At 34.1% G+C, this 20,703-nt stretch overlaps 1 protein-coding gene across 2 annotated transcripts in view; it reads right to left on the reverse strand.

Annotated features, from left to right (window-relative positions):
* The window catches only part of PHIP (PHIP subunit of CUL4-Ring ligase complex), a 182,572-nt gene that overhangs the window by 45,590 nt on the left and 116,279 nt on the right, over nucleotides 1-20,703 (reverse strand). For both annotated transcript variants that reach the window (XR_011974371.1, XM_072642656.1), the window contains exons 21-23: nucleotides 14,938-15,078; nucleotides 10,695-10,771; nucleotides 8,691-8,922 (exon numbers count right to left, since the gene is read on the reverse strand). Coding sequence is in view for 1 of the 2 variants with exons in the window: in XM_072642656.1 (XP_072498757.1) it covers nucleotides 8,691-8,922; nucleotides 10,695-10,771; nucleotides 14,938-15,078 (450 nt within the window). In the remaining variant the exon portion in view is untranslated. The remainder of the gene's footprint in view (nucleotides 1-8,690; nucleotides 8,923-10,694; nucleotides 10,772-14,937; nucleotides 15,079-20,703) is intronic.

A 20,703-nucleotide genomic window follows, 5' to 3' on the forward strand; every position in this document is an offset into this window, starting at 1 on the left:
AGTTCCTTATGAAGAAAAATAAAAACACATTAGGCCACATTAATAGAAACCATGATTATATTAATATACGATGAAAAGATTTGACAATACTGAACACATCCAATGCCAATTTCAGTTAACAGCCCCTGAATTAATAAGAATAAACAGATTTTCCTTTAACATGTTAAGTAGTATCTATCTAAAACCTAAAGCTAGCATTATATGTAACAGAAAAAGGTTGTTAAAGGCTTTCCCAATTGGATGAAGAGTAAAGCAAGTGTCTACATGATCACTACTACTATGTAATAAGTCCTAGAAATGCTTGCTGTAGCAATAAGAAAACAAAATTGAGCGAGTAAAAAAACCAAAAAAACCTTTCATTTTTTATGATGATCTACCTAAATAAAGTTAAAAGAGTAAACAATTTTTTTTTTTAATTTTAAAATTAAAACTTCAGAAGCAGCTAGGACCGAAGTTCAAATTCAGCCTCAGACACTTGACACTTACTAGCTGTGTGACTTTGGGCAAGTCACTTAACCCCAAATGCCTTGCCTTTGTCGCACCCCCCCCCAAACGCGGCCCCCCCCCCTACAAAATTTCAGCAAAGTTACAAGACAAAAAAAATAAATCCACATACATCACAAACCAACAAAACTCAGAAAGACATCAGAGACGCTTAAAATATCAGAAGGCCATCTACCAACAGATACATGAAAATCATATGAATTATAGCTAACTACAAAAAACTCTTTATAGAAATAGACAGACCTAAATAATTGGAAAAATATTTATTGTTTGTGGGTTGGTCTAACAATAAACAATAAAACAATAAAAATGACAATACTATCTAAATTAATTTACCTATTCAGGTCATACTGAACAAACTACTACAGGATTATTAACACCTCAAATATTTACTATGGTTAAATTCCAAATGGAAATAGAACTATATATATAAAGAGTGACACCATAAACAAATCAATGGAGCAAGGGAGATATTACATTTCAGATCTATGAATAAGGGAAGAGTTCATTACCAAATAGGGCACAAGAGGATCAGAAGATAAAGTTAATATCACAATAAATTCAAAATGGCCACGTGACCTTAATATTAAAGATCATACCATTAAAAATACTAGAAGAGAATTAGATTATAGGTAGGAAATGTATTCATTCTTTACTAAACATGAGATGGAGGCAATTATAAAAAGATAATTTTGATTATATGAAAAACTTCTCTAAAAAGGAGAACAGTCAAATTGGAAAAATTCTTCATGTTAAATGCATATATCCAAGATAAGTAAACTAACAAGACTATGCGATCAAAGATATTTCCCAATGAGGAAGTGCCTAAGGATTTGAATATACATGTCTCAAAAGAACAACTGTAAACCATTAACAACCAGGTAAAAGAAAGATCTGAATTACTAGTATTAAGAAACAATCTTGAGATTTCACCTCACATCCAACAAATTGACAAACATAACGAAAGACAGAAATAAACAATGTTGGAGAGGTTGTAGGAAGATAGGCACACCAACTTATTGTTGGTGGCATTATGAATACAATAATTTTGAAAACTATTTGCAATTGTGGAAATAAAGTGGGTAAAATGTCTTTATTGTTTTACCTAGAGATTCCATTGGTACATATATACCACCAGTAACTTGTAAGCATGTTGTTGAGGCATCTTTTTTTAAAAATGCAGAGAACAGAAGGTAAGGAAGAAAGCACAGACAAATGGAATGCTTTTGAAAGGCTGAATTTAGTATATACTTAAAAAAGAAAACCACAACTTACTGCACATTCACATAGCATTTTTTTTTCTAATCTACTACACACAAATACTCATTTTAGTGGATATCTGTTCAACTCAGAATGATGTAATCCTACTCAGGATTGTTCTGTGTGTGTATCTACACACACACACAAGTGCATGCACACACACACTTACATATGAACACATTGTCCCCCCCTGGATTTTGCCATCTTGAGGGCAGGAGCACATCATTTTTGTCTTTGTATTCCTAGTGCCTCTCACACAGTGTGTATTTATTAACTGACTGCTGATTAGTGGAATAAAGAAAGATTATATAGAGAAGAGAGAGTTGGTGAACTGAAAAATGAACATAAAATGGAGAACAAATCTGAAAACGAAATATTCAGTTTGACTTCTAGTTCAATTAGGAAGATTAGCAACTAGTATTTTATAAGTAAGGTTTATGTCATTTTGGAAATGTTTCAAGGATGGTCTCAAAACAAATCATGTCCATTTTCTAAGGACCAGCCTAGCTAAGCACAGGAAATCTCATCAATCACAAATGAGATTTTTGTTTAAGGAACCAAGGCTGATGATGAATTCTTTGGTTATATATATATATGAAACAAAAATAAATAAAAATATTTTTTCTTAGTTATCTATATATCTTGTATAGCAAGGCTTATCAAAGTAATTTAACATAAAGAAATTTGTTTTTAAATTCACGAGGGGAAAAAGGATTATGGGGAATTTCTCATCTCAATGCCTTTTTATAGGCCACCAGCAGCTAGAGGTGGCTAGAAACAGGAGAGGTCTCAGGCAGGTGCTTGCTTGCTAAGGTAAGGTACTTTAAGAGACAGAGATTAGAAGTGAACACACACTAGGCAAAGAGGGAGACAGTGAAGTATGATGACAAATATACTGGAAAAGATGGCTCTAGAAAAGGGATATACAGAAACTTCAGGGACTACATGATAAATGCAAAGCTAGAAGAAAACAAATGAGAAAAAATATAGCATGTTAAAAGCTCCAACCTGACTTGATGAGTTATTGATAATGAAAAGAGGAAACAGATACAGAAAGAGGAAATAAAAACCTGATTATAACAATTTCATATAAAAATTTACCTGGTATAGATCATTGATTGAAATTAGTTTCTCTGAAAGACCATTTTTTCCCCTGAAGTATTATACTCAGTTTTGCTGGGTAGGTGATTCTGGGTTTAGTCCTAGTTTCTTTGGCTTCTGGAATATCATATTTCATGCCCTTCGATCCCTTAATGTAGAAGCTGCTAGATCTTGTGTTATCCTGATTGTATTTCCACAGTACTTGAATTGTTTCTTTCTAGCTGCTTGCAATATTTTCTCCTTGACCAGGGAACTCTGGAATTTGGCCACAATGTTCCTAGGAGTTTCTCTTTTTGGATCTCTTTCAGGTGGTGATCGGTGGATTCCTTGAATACTTATTTTGCCCTCTGGTTCTAGAATCTCAGGGCAGTTTTCCTTGACAATTTCATGAAAGATGATATCTAGGCTCTTTTTTTGATCATGGCTTTCAGGTAGTCCCATAATTTTTAAATTGTCTCTCCTGGATCTATTTTCCAGGTCAGATGTTTTTCCCATGAGATATTTCACATTATTTTCCATTCTTTTGGTTTTGTTCTGTGATCTCTTGGTTTCTCATAAAGTCATTAGCCTCCATCTGTTGCATTCTAATTCTGAAAGAACTATTTTCTTCAGTGAGTTTTTGAACCTCCTTTTCCATCTGGCTAATTCTGCTTTTTAAAGCATTCTTCTCCTCATTGGCTTTTTGAACTTCTTTTGCCAGTTGAGTTAGCCTATTTTTCAAGGTGTTATTTTCTTCAGCATTTTTTGGGGTCTCCTTTAGCAGGGTGTTGACCTGCTTTTCTTGCATCTCTCTCATTTCTCTTTCCAGTTTTTCCTCCACCTCTCTAACTTGATCTTCAAAATCCTTTTTGAGCTCTTCCATGGCCTGAGCCCACTGAATATTAATTATGGATGTTTGGGATACAGAAGCCTTGACTTTTATGTCTTTCCCTGATGGTAAGCATTGTTCTTCCTCATCAAAAAGGAAGGGAGGAGATATCTGTTCACCAAGAAAGTAACCTTCTATGGTCTTATTTTTTTTCCCTTTTCTGGGCATTTTCCCAGCCAGTTACTTGACTTCTGAGTTTCCTTTCCACACGCACCTGGCCTCTAGATCCACCCAGCTTGCCCTTAGGGGCTGAAATTCAAATGCTGCTCCCCAGCCTCAGGGCTTTCTGGGGGGGGGGGGGGCGGGCTGCTATTCAGTGTGAGATTAAGCACACTGGGCTCAGTTCCCTCAGGGGGTTTATGAGACCTTCAACAATGGATCCGAGCTCCAGCCTGCTTTGGGAGCCCCTGTCTGCTGCTGCCTCCCAAGGGGGCCTGGGTTATGGAGACACCCTGCTCCCCTCTTGGCCAGCCAGAGAGACTCTCTCACTGACCTTTGGTGCCTGTGGGTGGAGGGACCTGCACTGCTGCTGGAGATTCAGTCCCTGAAATCTGCTTGGATCTGCTCCTCTAGGTGCCACGGCCAAGGCAGGGCTGGGCTCTGCTCCGGGTCCGGTGCACGACGGACTTTCGCATCAGTTTTTTAGGTCTCTCTGGAACAGAAATCTCCTCCACTCCGTTGTTCTGTGGCTTCTGCTGCCCCAGAATTTGTTGGGAGTTCTTCCTTACAGGTATTTTATGGGCTGTGGGGTTCGGAGCTAGCATATGTGTATCTTTCTACTCCACCATCTTGGCTCCTCCCTGAAATTAGTTTCTCAAAAGACTAACTGCTTTAGATCATCAAAAACTTGCTTTACCTGTCAAGTGGATGAGAGCTAAGGGCAATACATACTCAAAATATAAACTTGCTTGTAAAATATTCCTGAGAACAGTTAAAAACTATATATTGCTTCATAAAATAGTCGGAAACAGTGGAACAAAGAATTACTTAAATTAAGTCTGGCAAAAAATCCAAATCAGTCTGAGGGAGAGATGACAATTTTGAGGGTGTTGAGACACTGACAGTCAAAAAAAAAATAGAAGAAGATGCCAACAGTGATAAGAGAAATATCAGACTGAACGAAGGGAAACCAAGAGACCATCAATAGCTATCAACCAATATGCTCAAATCTAAGTAAAAATTTTGTGAAAATGCTCTGGCATCTTTGGTGAATGTATTAAAAAGGAACAGGCAAGCTTTTGCAAGCAATACTGCATAGCTTTTGCTCCAAATCTTAATCATCACACAACTGTATGAAAGATGCAGAGAACACTGATTGCAATATGAGCTCATTTTTGTCAACAGGGTTTCCTATGCTTATGTCAAAATAACAAAATTCACTGCAATATATGTCAGAGGTAATCTTGTTTAACAGCCTATTTTGGTCACTGATATCATCAAGTGAGGCATAAATCAGAAAATATATATTGGGTATTACAAACTTTTAATCCTTGTTGAACATGGTCTTGCTAGTGGTTGTATGTATTACCATTTGGTAGCTGAAACAAACTGAAGAAGACTTACTAGTATTTTGTATTTGTTACTATATCAAGCAAGCATAGTCATATTCTCTGGAGTCACACAGAATAAATTTTTGTACTTCATATATAGTCTTGGTGGACTATAACACTTTACTTTTCTTCAATTAATGTTCAGTTCTTTCCTAACACTTTTGTTTGCCTAACATATAGTAACAAATATGTCAGAGGTAATCTTGTTTAATAACCTATTTTGATCGTTGATATCATCAAGTGAGGCATAAATCAGAAAATGGAGGAGAAGAAAATGAAGTTGGTAACCTCCCTCACTCAAATCAAAGTTAACTGCAAGTCATGTCATCATCTTGATGTCATGGTCCTCTTCGAGAATGAAGGACAAACACAACAACAAATCACAAAATGCCATCATCGTAAAAGAGATCCAGGTGAATTCAAATTTAAGGGATTTCCTACATATGGTGAAGTCATCCAGATAGTCCTATTTACATAAAACACTGGCAGATGATTAAGCTCCAGAATACTGAAATGCCTCCTATATAAGATTGAGAATCATTCAAAAGAGATTAGCCTAGCTTTACGCATAAGAAAAAGTAAATGGATAAAGTATATGACCAAATGAATAAATTATGCATTTATTAAAAGAGCTTAATAAGTACAAAGTGCTGGGGATAGAAATAGAAAAGCATGACAATCTCTGATCTGAAGGCACTCACTTTCCAATGGGAGAGATAATATCGGAAAAGTTTCAGCTGCAAGTAACAGTACACACATACACAAACACACACAAAATTATAACTACATATAACTATATATGAATGCGTGTGTGTGTGTGTGTGTGTGTGTGTGTGTGTGTGTGTAAGGTTACATGCAGTCAACAAGGCACAGTGAAAAGAGAGCTGGCCTTGGAGTCAGAAAAACCTGAACCAAGTCCTACCTCTGATACATCCTGGCTGTAGGAAACTGGGTAAGTCACTTAAGCTCTCAGTGTCCCAGGCAACTCTTAGAATATAAATTGAAGAGCAAGAGCTACTCTGCATTGGTACTTCCTTATACCAAGGAAATAAATACAGTCCAACCCTCCCTCCCTCCACCTCTCAAAACAGAAACCTGCAACTACAAAAGATGAAATGATCACATGACAAGAACTAGAAAAAACAATAATAAGAAAATCAACACGGAGGCAAAAAAGGAAAAAAAGACTCTCAAAGGAAATAGTAAAAATAAGTAGGAATGAATGTGGACTAGTAGTGGCAGGACTCAAAACTATTACTATAAAGCAATAATTCTCAAAAAAATATGGTTAAAAATATAAAGATTAGTCAGTGGAACATATTAGCTATGTAACATACACAAGGAAGTATATTTAGTATTCTAGTATTCAATAGGTACAAAGATGCCAGCTCCTGGGATCTGACAAAAATTGTTGGGAAAATTGTACAGCAGTATAAAGAAATTAGATTTAGATTTATACCTTATACCAAGAAAAGCTCCAAATGGGTATACAACCAAGATGTAAAAGTTTATATATATCATAAAAAATACTTAAAAAATTACACAGAAAAAGGATAAAAGATAAAAACAGATAATTTTGATGGCATAAAATTAAATTTATTGTACCAACAAAATCTAATAAAGCTGTGATTAAAGACAAATAATTGGGGGAAAAATCTTTGTATCAAGTTTCTCTGATAAAAGTTGTATTCACCAAGATAATTAAATAAGGAACTGATTCAAATTTATGTGAAAAGCCATTCCCAACTTCATAAATGGACTAAACATATGAAGAGGTAATTTCCAAGGAAATGATAATGTTAATAGCTAGTCTCTATACAATGCTTTACGGATTGAGAAGAGGTTTAAAAATATTCTAATTTTTGTGCTATTATTACCCTCATCGTACAGATGAGGAAAGTGAAGCAGATAGAGATAAAGTGATTTGCACAGGGTCACAAAGCTGTTAAGTATCTAAGGCTGGATTTCAGCACTCAGGTCTTGCTGACTCCTGGTCCAGAACCCTATCCACAGCGCCACCTAATTGCCTTCGGATTTCCACAGACATATGAAAAAAATACTTCAAACCACTACTAATTAGAGAAATGAAATTCTGAGATCCCACATCACACCAATCAGAGAATGGGAAAATGATAACATTAGTATCATAAAAATAAGACATTTTGAAGATTTTTAAATAAACTAATGATTAATGAAATAAGCAGATCCAGGAAAATAACTTCTACAATAATAACACTGTAAAGACAAATAGTTTTGAAAGCTATAAGAACAATGTTCGATAAAATAACCATCAAGAATTCCAGAGGACTGATGATGTAACATATTATCCACCTCTTCTGAGCAAAGTATATATGTATACACACACACACACACACACACACACACACACACACACACACACACACACACACACACAACTTACAAGCAGACAATGAAGGAATTTATTTTGCTTGACTATGCATATTTGTTAAAGGATTATTTTCTTCTTTTGTCTTTATTTAATGCAAAAGGAGTGTAGGAAGAAAATAAATGTGCAAATTAAAATAGGTTGGAAGGGAGGGCTACAGCTGTGGAATATCATATGCATTTTCAGATATGGTTACTCCATGATTCCATGCCTTGGGGCCATTCAACATGTTTGGAAAATACTGATACTTGTTCACTGCCAAGGACGTTGGTCCTGGGTCTTTAATAGAAGTGGGTGTAGCACACACTCGTCAGACTGCATTTCCACAGGAACTGCTTCTCAGAATGATGATTGTAGAAACTGGGGCTGGGAGCACTGCTATTCCAAAAGCTCTTGGGTTCAAAATTCTGGGCTCGCTCTCTCCTTCAAGAGGCTAATAAGGTGAAGGTGGTCAAAGTGGCAGTAGTGATTTAACCTGCCTAGCACATGATGCCTCTTTTCTCTTCTCCAGGGTGTGTTGCTACTTTAGCTACAAAGCTGCCCTTTGAATAGGGAGAATAAGTATACCTACCTCCCAGGGTTATTGTGAGGATAAAATGAGATAACATTTATATTGCACTTTGCAAATTATAAATGCTAGTTATTTACAAAGACAGCTAGATGATGAAAGTTTATAGTGCTGGACCTGAAATTAGAAACATCTTAATTCAAATTCTGTCTCAGACTCTTACTAGCTATGTGACCAAACAAGTCACTTACTCTCTGCCTGCCTCACTTTCCTTATTTGTAAAAATGAACATAAAAGCACTTATCTCTCAAGGCTGTTGTGAAGATCAAAAGAGAATATTTATAAAGGGCTCTGCAAATCATAAAGGCTCTTCATAAATGTGAGCTACTAATTTTATTTTAAAAAAACACAAAGCTCCAATAAAAATAATCATGTTTCTCTAGAAATATAATGAAAATATCACATCATTTTGATGCTTACTATAGTACCAACCTTTTGCTTTCTCTCTTTGGGCTTCTTTTTCTTTGGTGATGTTGGTCCATCTTTTTCTTCATTTCCTTTTTTCCTTTCTTTTTTAATTTGCTTTTGCTTCTGCTTTTCAGATTCTTCTTCATCCTCTGAACTGCTTTCTGCTTTCTTTAGTTTATGTTTAGGAATTTTCTTTGGTGGCTGCAGGTTAATTCCTGCATCAGCTGTCCAATCAGAGTAATCACTAGAATAATCACTACAAATGTGGACAAAAAAAAATTCTTAAGCCTGTTTCTTTGATATTAAAATAATGAATGAAAAGTAATGAGAGAAAAACAATACAGAATTACTAGACTCACTAAAATATTTCAATTATTTCCAACACATCAACTTCTGAGCACTTTCTAAAATATTATGCTTACCTAAACATTTCAAATTACCATGAACAATAAGAAAAAACTGAAATTTCCCTTTCATAAAGGTACATAATAAAGAGGTGACATAAGAGACAGTTAATACTATTTATAATTGACATTTTCTAAATTCTGAAAATAATAAACCCCCTAAATTAATTAAAAAGCATCACTGTTAAGTTTTTCTCTTTGATATTAAGGATTGGAATTGATAGGGTTCTATGCAATGAATATGTCTTAATAGCATATTGGTATCATATTAATGTGGTATAAGGCAATGTATATAATGTATATAAGGCAATGTACACATAAGAAATATAGAAGGCAAAAAAGAAGGTTGGTTGGTCATGCATAACAGGGATAACTAATGGATAAACCTTGGATATATGTATTAATGCTATCCCTCCCAATACTAAGATATGGATCCCCAAAACATGGGTTCACTCTATCCAGGAGGATATGGACCAAAGATACAGAGGACAGACAAGCCTACATAGGTTGTGACCTATAATGTTGACAGGAATATACACCAATGAGATCACAGATGCACTCTGAATTATCTGAGTCATACTTATGAGAAATACAGTAAGTAAACACATATTGTATAAATGTAGAGCAGCATGAGTGGAAGAAAATATTGCTCTCAAGTTATAGAAGCCTCTGTTTTTGGTCACTAGTTTGGGAGTTAAAAGAGTTCGGTAACTGAAGGTGCTACTACCCTCTAAGCCATAGGACATTCTAAAGCCCCTGCTACCATGGGAGGAACCACTGTGGAATATTCATGGCTTTATCAGCTAATGTGGGATGTTCCCAGCCGTGAGGCAAAGAACTTGTATATTAGCTAATCTTTTTGAAGTAGAGAGAGGGCTACAATACAGTAGTACATTTGGGTAATTAAAGTCCTCATCATTCTCATATTATGTTCCCTCTGCCAGGCTTACAATCTGCTTTCTTGAATGCCTCATCTATTTCTCTATCTAAATAATGTAGTCATCAGTGACTATGCTACTTTTGTTTCTAATGTCACTGAATTTCACCCACGTTCTACATTATATTCCTCACATTCTATCTAGTTCTTTCACAAATGTATCTTAATATACAATCTTGAAAAGGTATAATGAATTTTTCAATTTTCTTTTGTTCTGTACTGAAACACCAAGTAACGTGAGCAATTCTACATACATAGTAGACTAGGATTGTGAACGAAAGAGCAAATTTATGAACAAAACATATTGAATTCACTATGTAACTTTGGGCTTTCTTCTGTTCTCTTCTGCATTTTGATGATCCTTTTAATTTTTTTTCCAAAAAAATTTTTTTTGACAACCCTATCCCTTACTCCCTTCCACCTCCCAGCTTACTTACAGCAAAGATGCTGATCTATACTGATGAAGAAAGTTTCCACCCTGACTTCCCTACCCAAAATAATTACAGGTCTGGACTAATCTATTGGCACTTGGACTCTGGCCCTCATCCCCTTTACCTCTTCTTTTTTTTCAAGTAAGTTTTACCTTTCTAGAGTCATATTCTAGTCATGAGTCTCATTCCATCAAAGTTTCATTAATACTTATAACTGACAATAAAGCTTTATAAAAATAAAAATCCAGTCATTTACCTTGAACTGCCATCACTGTGCCATGCTCTCTCTTCATCTTCTGAGGTTCCACCACTGACAGCAACTATTTCACCTTCCTAATTAAGAGATATTTAATACATTTTTATTGCACATCTCTGCAAAAATTATCATAAAATCTGGAGATATTAACATCACATAAACTATTTTATTAATATATGACACAAAACAGAGGTCTTATTCTCATAATAAACATAATTTCTGAGTCATGCTATATAGTTTTTCTGCTATTATTATTTTCAAAGGACTATGAAGATGTGTAGAGATATTTTATTTCTGATTCCCTTCAAACTTATTTGAGAAAAAAATCTTTCAGAAATTAATAATATTTTGTGATCAATTATTTAATGTAATCTTCACTTTTCTTTGTCTGATTACAGAAAAAAAGGATTATAACTCTATTCTACTGATACTACTGAACTAATTTCATTAAATAGAAGTATAAAAAACCCATGTATTTATCTGTACGTTTCTAATCTTAATAGTCTTAGAATTGAAGACTTATAGCTAAATTTTAAACTGCTACACAAAAATATAGAGTTAAAAATCCTGGAAAATTTTGGCTTAACATTTAGAACTCAAAATAATGGACATTTTTATAAGTGACAAATGCAGAAAATTAATAGTTCACTCTCAGAATTATAGTGGGCAAAGCAATTTCCTGATTTAGAGTTATAATTCTTTTAATACATTATTAAGCACTGAATTATGTTATGGTTTTAAATCTGAAGACATCATTTAAATTCCATCAATCAATAGGACTATTCGTTCTTCCATCTCTATTCTTCAAAGGATATATGTCCTTACCTAAGCTAAAAGCAGCTCTGTCACAGCCTTCTGTATGAGTGACATTAAACTGAAATGTGCTCCTTGACCAATCACTAGAGTACATTTTAATAACTTATTCATTCATATAATTTAGAGGGCACCATTACTTTTTTTTTGTTCCTAAGATAGTATCTAAAAGAAATTAATCCCTTACTTGCTATGAGTGGATTATCAGTAAAGCCTCAAAAATTATAATATTTAAATAAATGCCCATTAATACTTTCAAAAATTATTGCCCTCCTCTGATTACCTATATGGGCACAAAATTGACAGTATCAGAAATCATCTAGAAAGCACTATTTTCTGAATCAATTCACATCCTGTTGTCAAATCTTTTTGTTTTTAATTTCAAAAAATCTCTTGTATAAAACCTCTCTATTCACAAAGTCACCATACTGGTACAGGCCCTTATCACTCTTGTATTATATTCATAGTTACTTGGATTCTTGCAGTAACTTTGTAATTGGTCCCTCTGTCTCAAATCTCTCTTTACTCCAATCCCTAAATCCCAGTTTTGACTGTATGTCACCCTCCAACTCAACATATTTCAGTGGCTCCCTGACTTCCAGAATAGATTGTAATATCCTCTATTTAGTATTTAAAGCCTCAAAACCTGACTCCTTTTCCCTCTTTCGTTCTTTTTACACTTCACTTCTCTCTACATATTCTAAGATCCAGCTATAATAGTCTACTTGTTCCACCCCACCGCCACACATTCCATTCCATCTATTTACTATGTATTTGCAGTGGCAATGTTTTCCATTCATAGGGAGCCCTCTCTTTCCTTACCCTCAACTGCTAGCTTCCTTGGTTTCCTGAGACATTTTAAATCTGATCTTCTGAAGGAAACCTTTCCCACCTTTTCCCTAGCTTCTAGTCTATTTCCCTTTAAAATTTACCTTATGTTTACAATGCATGTTATCTTGTATATCCATGTTTTTTTGCACATTGTCCTCCTTATCAGCATAGGAGCTTATACGGAACAGTGATCAAGTTTTTGCTTTTCTTTGCATCTCTAGCACTTATCACTATGCCTGGCACACAGTAAGTACTTATTAAAATGCTCATTAGGGTGTCACAAATAGAAAGGGAATACTTGTTTTTCTTGGCCCCATGGGCACAGATCAAGAGGTTACACATAGAACTTTCAGGGATTGGACCTTATGCATAATGTAAGCAGAAACTTCCTAAGAATTACTTATCCAAAAGTAGAAATGTTTCTCTTGTGAGGAAATAGATTTATCTTCACTGGACATCTCTAACCCTAGGCTAGAATATTACTTACTTGCTGGCTAAGTTACAGAGGGAATTTTAAATCCTGTATAGACTTGACTAGAAAACCTCTGAGATGGCTATCAATGTTAAACATTTTTTATTTTTACTTAAAATGAAATAGAAAATTAAGGATTAATTTTTATAGCATACTTCTGTAATGCCTGTTTTTTCCCCTCAAAATACAATTTAATCTAAGTAAAAATCTGGTGCTATAAAACTGACAAGATATAATTTTAATGTTTCCCCATGTATGAATTGTTTAGGAAGGAAAATTTATTATAAAAACTAGCTTTATAAAAATATAGCCTTTGTACTACCAATATCTAGATAGTAAGCCTTATTAGATTAAACCTTTTAGTTGGTTCAGTCATTTCGGCATGTCTGATTCTTTGTGACACAATTTGGGGTTTTCTTGGCTAAGATACTAGAGTAGTTTGCCATTTCTCTCTCCAGTTCATTTTACAGATGAGGAAACTGAGGCAAAAGGAGAGTTAAGTGATTTGCCCAAGGTCACACAGCTAGTAAATATCTGAGGCTGGATTTGAACTCAGATATTTCTGATTCCAGGTCTGGCAATCTATCTACTGAGCCATCTAACTGCTCTATGTTAAACTTCACTTGTCCTGATAAATATCATATATTTTTTGTCTGTTAAAATAAATTGATGAAATATTTTAGCTTATATTATTCAGAATAGGAAAAAACAAACTGATTCCCATTCAAGTATACTAGATTAGACAAATTATTAGATCGTGTCATTTTTCATCTTGATATCTTTTCAAATAAAATTAACCACTCATTAAAGTACACAGACCATCAAAAAGTTTTAAATACATAGGAATAATATTTCAAAACAATACAAATGTTTCATTACATGGAATGGAAATGATGGAAATGAAGAATGTGACATCTCCATTTCTGAGTTCACTTTGGCTTTCTTATTTTGGGAAATACTTTGCATGCATTACACTTTTCTGAGAAATGGTAATAAGCAGAGTCAATGTTTTCAATTTTAGCCATTTCTTCAGAGTGAACAGGCTGTTTTAATAGGTAAAGATGGAGCACAGAGACCCTCTTTGGCCATTATCACTTCCCTTAACAAGGAATGATGCAGAATATGTATGTACTGTTTGTGTCTACTGATTATAATTTTATGTTTGTTGGTGGTATTTCAGTTGTGTTTGATTCTTTGTGATCCTATTTGTGGTTTCCGTAGCAGCGATAATGGAGTGGTTTGCCATTTCCTTGTCCAGCTAATTTTACAAATAAGGAACTGAGGCAAAGAGGGTTAAGTGACTTGCCCAGGATCACACAGTACTAAGTGTATAAGGACAGATATGAACTTATGGCCTCCTGACTCTAGGCCCAGTGCTCTAGCCACTGTGTCACCAGCTGCCTCAAGAATTTTATTAGGTATTCTTAATTTTAAAAGAATATGGAAAGATGGTTTCTCTTAAATAAAAACTCTGTTCACCAAATAAAATTGTTTTTTAAACATGGGGCCTCCAACTGATTTTTTTTTCTGTGGAGGTTAGATTACAGATTCATAAGGAACTTTAACTTGAACAATTGGCTTAGAACAAAAGGCTCCAAGGGAGGGAGTAATGCAATAATTTTCTAATCACCTTGTGAATATGTACCACATTTCAGTCTGGAAAGTAGTAGGTAAGAGGAGACAAAAGGTGTGTTTTCTCTAAACTTAAAGGCACACCTTTTCTCATTATCTGGCAAAACTTATAATTTTTTCCCTTGCAAGCATTGTCCTTACTTTCATCTATAATTATAATTGATCAGACTCCACCAACACAACTGACTAGACTGTTGGCTGTCTTAGTTCAAATAATTTTCCATAATTCCTACAAAAACCTGAAGACAAATCTCCTTATTAAACCTACATGTTTTCTTTGAAATAGTGCCTTTTAATATTTTTCTTTTTGATCTTCTTTCTTTTTTTGCTCTTTCAATGAAATGTAACAAGTTACAGCAAGTCAAATAAAAAAAATTGCAAATATATTTAAATTTAACACTTTAAGCATTAAAAACACACCTGTAATTTAACATAGGCACAATAAACTGTTATAGAGAAATCAGTTCATATTAGTATATAGATCTGGGATCTTACATCTGAAGAACTATTGCCATTTTCTAACTCTTCTGAGGGTCTTGCAGTTTCTTCCAAGGCAGATCTTGTACGGTAGTTATGCTGATTAGTCTGTTGCTTTCTTGAGTCTCCAGGGTCAAGTAAATGATCATGAGCATGATTCTTTAAAAAAAAAAATAAAAATTTTAAAAAGCTGATCAAATTTATTCAAAATATCCAATTATATTTAATTTGACAACTTAAGTTACAGATCAATAAATTACTTATATTGCTTTTAGTTACAGCAACTACAGGACTTCTATTGCAGCACTAGATCAAAAGACTTAGCATATAAATGCACATAGAAAGTCACTGTCTGAAAGAGCAGTCATGCCAGAGAATAGCTATTAGCAGATGTTTGATTTACACACATGTGATTTTGAAGGAGAGAATTTTGACAAAGACTTAGGAATAAGCTGTTTTCTTTAAGTAAATGACTTCAATTACTCAAAGTAGGACACTCCTCCTATAGGTCATAAAATTCTACAAACTTTAAAAGCAGCTAACCACTGGAGGATGAAAAAAGAAGCTGCAAGAAAATGCATACATTAAAGCCCAATTCTTCAAATAATTTTAAGTTCTTCAATTATTACTCCCTAGAAGTTGTAGAAAGGAGAATTATTAGCTAGATAAAAGAGAAAACTTCCTAACACTCAGAGCTGTCAAAAAGTAGAATGGACTTTAGGAACAGGAACACTGGGCTCTTCATTACTGTATGTCTTCAAAGCAGAAGCTTGCAATAGAGCAGTGCTCCTCAAGGGTCTGTGAATTTGTTTGTTCTACTATTTTAATACCTGCATTTCAATATAACTGTTTTCTTTTGGAACGCTACGTATTCTATTTTATGGATTTAACAACATTCTGAGAAAGGGTCCATCAGCTTTACTAGACTGCCAAAGCAAGTCCATGCCCCACCCCTGCCAAAGTTTTGAAACTCTTGCAATAGAGGGACACAAAGCCTATAAAGTTAATTTTTGTTCATAATCAAGTTGGACATGACATGGCTTGTAACATCCCCTCTACCTTTATTTTTTTGTGATTTTGTCCTATGATCACTATCTTTAATATGTATTCTTATAACCTGTATCAACTGAGCCGTTTTATCAATCAGGAGTAAGTTACATTCCCTGGAGTCACACAGAATAAATTTTATACTTCACATATAGTCTTGGTGGACTATAACACTTTACTTGTCATAAATTAATGTTAATTTCTTTCCTAACACTTTTGTTTTCCTGACTTAATATAGGAACAAATACAAAATACTAGTAAGTCTTCTTCAGTTTGTTTCAGGTACCAAATGGTAATACATACAACCACTAGCAAGAGCATGTTCAACAAGGATTAAAAGTTTGTAATACCCAATTTAAATAGAAGATTAAATTAACCATAAAACCCAATTTCCTCTGAGAATTATAATCAAGAATGAACTGTAAAAATGTTTTTGTAATGGTTTAGAGAAAATAGAATGTATTTAGAGCCAACTGTTGTACATCGATAACAAAAAATTAATGAAGGAATCTAATACTTTTCCATTTAAACACAAAAATAAATATATGGGTAGGAAAAAATATGTAAGTAGTCAGATTTTTATTCCAAGAAGTTATAATTTTAGTTGAAACTGGTTGAAATTCAATTTGGAATTGAGGCAACTTCATGAAAATCAGCACAAGCGAATATTAACTAATGTTTTCCAACTCTTTAACATGTTAGTCACATCCATTTTTTTTTTTTTACAACAGTTAAGAATACCCCAGATTTAGAGAGCAAAGAAGCTGCTAACAATGATGCTATATTGTCAATTATCAAGAATTATAGCATTAATAATGATAAACAATTGCTCTTACCAGCAGAAAATGAAGGGTATTTCATGATAAAAGGCTCTATTTTTGCTTATTAATGTCCTGAAAAGTAGTATGTACTCAGCAATTTAAACATATATTTAGTCTCATTTTACATTTCTCTATTTTACTTCTTACTAAAATTTTTTCTATATTTTACAACAGATTTTTAAAAATAATTTACTTTTTTTAAGGTGAAATACCAAAAGACTTGATTGGTTTTCCCAAATGTCACATTGTGTAGATAGTTTAATAGTAAGATTATGTGAAACAAAAGTTTTATACAAAATCATAATGTAACAAAAATTTCATTAACCTAGCCAAAATCAATGTCTGAACCATTTTTCCTCCAAAGAAAGCTGCAATTCTGAAACAAGGAAGAATAACAGACTTGGTCACCAACTTTCAATTTTTTTCTTTCAAACAAGAAAGTTTCCATTGGTAAAGCTTACATCAAGACTTAAATTTGGGATACTAATTAGACGTCTCCTAATCCTTACCATCCAATTCTCCATATTACTGAAACAAGTAGATGTCAACTGGCTAATTTCAAAGAAACAAGTCTGAACAATCTACTGCATGTCCCACAAAATAAATTAGGATTTAGTAAGACTTAAAACAATTGTAAAATTTGAAGGATAGGAAAGATAGGTATATGCTATGTTTTGATTTACAAAAGTGATCAAAGAATATAGCCAATTACATGTATTGACAAATATTATGAAATCTGGGCCAAGAAACTGAAAAGCCAAAGGATAGAGAGAGAAAGGAGTAATTTGAAAAGTAAATAGACTGCTAAGAAGATAGTATTTGGACTTCCAGGTAATGTTTTAAAATAATAAAGTGATGACAGATTTCTGCCCAGATAGCATTTTTTAAAAAGCTGCTAACAATGTATTTGCTAGGTATCTCACAGGTCTTTAGGGCTTTATTTCAAATGATCGGAGAGGGAGAAGATTGCCTATGGCTACCCATCAAACTATATATCATACAGAGTAGCTGAAATAAAGAACAGAGGCAGTAGAAACAATATTTAAGGAAGAACCAAATAATTAAACTGACTTAAAATGTCTATGCACAAATGCCCAAACGTTAATGAACAAAATCAAGAGGATAGAGAGGTTCTAAAACAAGAAAACAAAGCAGAGAATAGGTCAGGGGGTTAAGGAAGAGAGAAATAAAAACTTATTTAAATGGTACAAGACTGGTAAAAGGGCTGGGATCAGGGAATTAACACTGTGCATTTTAAAAAGGTACACTCATGTGAAGAAATCAAGGTATCAGAGGAGCTTAACTTGAGGTATAAAATTTTGGTAAAGATGGACTGAGGGAGAAACAAAAGTTATTCTGGTCATCTATAGACCATGGGTTGGTAAAATATGTCAACAGGCATGTAGATTTATTTTAGGGGATTTGTGAACTTGGATGGAAAAAAAAATTAGACTTTTATTTTCAAGTAACCTCTAACTGAAATGTAGCATTTCTTTCAGTACTTTATAAAAGTTATTGCGAGAAGGGGTTCAGAGGTTTCACCAGACTACCCAAGAAGACCGTGAGACCCAAAAAAAGATCCTGTGACAGATCACCTGAACAGAAGAGAGGAAACAGATATGGAAAAAAGTTTTGGGGAAAAGATCATTAACCTACTATAAAAGCATGATATAGTAGTTATGGGAAGACTTGAATTACCCAGAAATTTGCTAGAACTCTCTTTGACAAAACAGATCAGCTAATCACTTTCTGCCTTTTATTAGTGATAGTTTTAGCCTTCAGAAAGTGAGGAAATGACTAGGGGAAATTCTATTCTAAATCTTATACTCATTAATAAAAAAATCTGGATGCTAGGGGCAGAAATAAGAACATTGGAAAGATATCACCATTCCCTCCTCAAGATCATGACAGAGAAGCAAAAAAAAGGTAGTTATAGTCTAACATGTACCTCAGATTTGGGGAAAGTAGATGAAAGTAGATTTCAAAGGGTATAGTGGAAGGATAGACAGGATCCCACAGAATAAAATTCTATGGGAAAAGTTAAGTACACAAGGAATGGGAGACGCTCAAGCATGAAGTTCTTAAGACACAAAGCTAAACAATGTCAAGGAGGAAAAATAGGAGTCATCTAAACTGTTAATATTCCAAAGATCTATGCCTGGTTGCCCTTGTATTATTTAACATTTCTGTCAATGACTTAGATAATGACATAAATGGCATTCTATCAAATTTGTAGGTGACACCAAACTGGCAAGAAAAGCTAATAGATTGGAAGACAGGGTCAGGACTCAAAAGGATCTTGAAAGGCTAAAGCACCGGGCCGAAACTAGTAAGATGAAATTCAATAGAAATAAATGTAAATGTAGTGTAAGACAGGGAGACATGTTTGGATTACATTTGTTCTGAAAATGACTGGAAAGCTGTAGTAGACAACAAGGTCAATCAGTCAGCAGTATATGTGGCAGCCAAAAAAGAAACATGTCTATTAAGAGGAATGAGAATAAATATTTAAGGAAAACATGTATCACAGGAAGGGAAATATGATGGACAGCACTTAGGTAAAGCAGTAGAGGGAGAAACAGAAGAATGGTAGATTTTTTGTCATTGACAAACAATATAGAACACCTGGCTGAAAAGCAAAAACAGATGAGTTTTGGAAACAGATTACAAACCTAGCACAAAGGTGTGACATATAAGTAATGCGAGACTTCAAATGCTCAGACATTTGTACATCTGCTGAAATACTCTCTCAAACAAAAGCAGAACGGCTAATTATATATTAACTTCCTTAGTGATTACTACATCCCCCCACAAGACGGAAGAACCAATAAAAGGAAATTTTATTTTGGATCTGATACAAGCCAAGACATAAGAACCAGGTGTTGGGATGTGAACTTTGAGGGGAAATTACTACCTCTTCTAAGGTTTATGATAAAACAAAAAGTTGACCATACTCTAAAATAATCAACAGACTCTGGGAAAACAAATTTCAGAAGGGTCAGAGAAAAGACAGGTATCACAGGACAAATGTGCCAATTTTCAAACTGGAGAAGAGAACAGAACCTCAAATCCATAGGGCAGTCAGCTTGACTTCAATTCCTGGGAATTTTTTGGAATGGAACATTAAAGAAATGACTATTAAATACCTAGAGAAGGAAATAGTGATTACAAAGAGTCACTGTGGCTCCACTAAGAACAGTCAGGCGAGACTAACTTTACTTCCTTTTTTTGATAAGGTTAATGAGCTAAGAGAGCAGAGAAATGCAAAGAGAGTTTATCTAGATTGTAGTATAACACTTGATAAAACTATTTCATAGTCTTCTTGGAGAAGATGGAAAGATCTGAACTGGACAATAATACAATTTCATGAATTTGGAATTAGGTGAATGGCCAGACTTAAGAATAGTCACCAGTAGTTCAACATCAAAGTGGTGAGTCATCTCAAGTAGATTGTACAATATACTTGATAAGCCTATGTTGATTATACTTTTTATTAATAAACTACATAAAGAAAGGATACACAATACATCTAGTTGGCAGAAACAAGATTCAAAAAGATATTGAAAACCTGGGCTGAAATGTAAAGAGCCGAAATGCAAAACAGATAAAATGTAAAGATTTACATTTGGAAACTGCCTTACAAAAAATCAACTCCACAAGTACAGAATGGAGGAGATATAATTAAATACCAATGTGTCTAGAAAAGATCTGGGTATTTAGTAAACTATACATTCAATATCAATCAGTAGAATCATACGGTAGCTAAAAAATGGTAATTTAATCTTTGACTACATAATGAAAGGTATAAGAAAAAGAAGGCAAGTGCTGCTCTGTACTCTACTATGGAGAGACCAAATGTGAAGTACTGTGTTCAGTTCTAGTCATCACAGTTAAGAAAAAGAGTGTGAAGTATCTA

The sequence above is a fragment of the Notamacropus eugenii genome, chromosome 2, assembly GCF_028372415.1.
Source record: "Notamacropus eugenii isolate mMacEug1 chromosome 2, mMacEug1.pri_v2, whole genome shotgun sequence".
Taxonomy (NCBI): Eukaryota; Metazoa; Chordata; class Mammalia; order Diprotodontia; family Macropodidae; genus Notamacropus; species Notamacropus eugenii.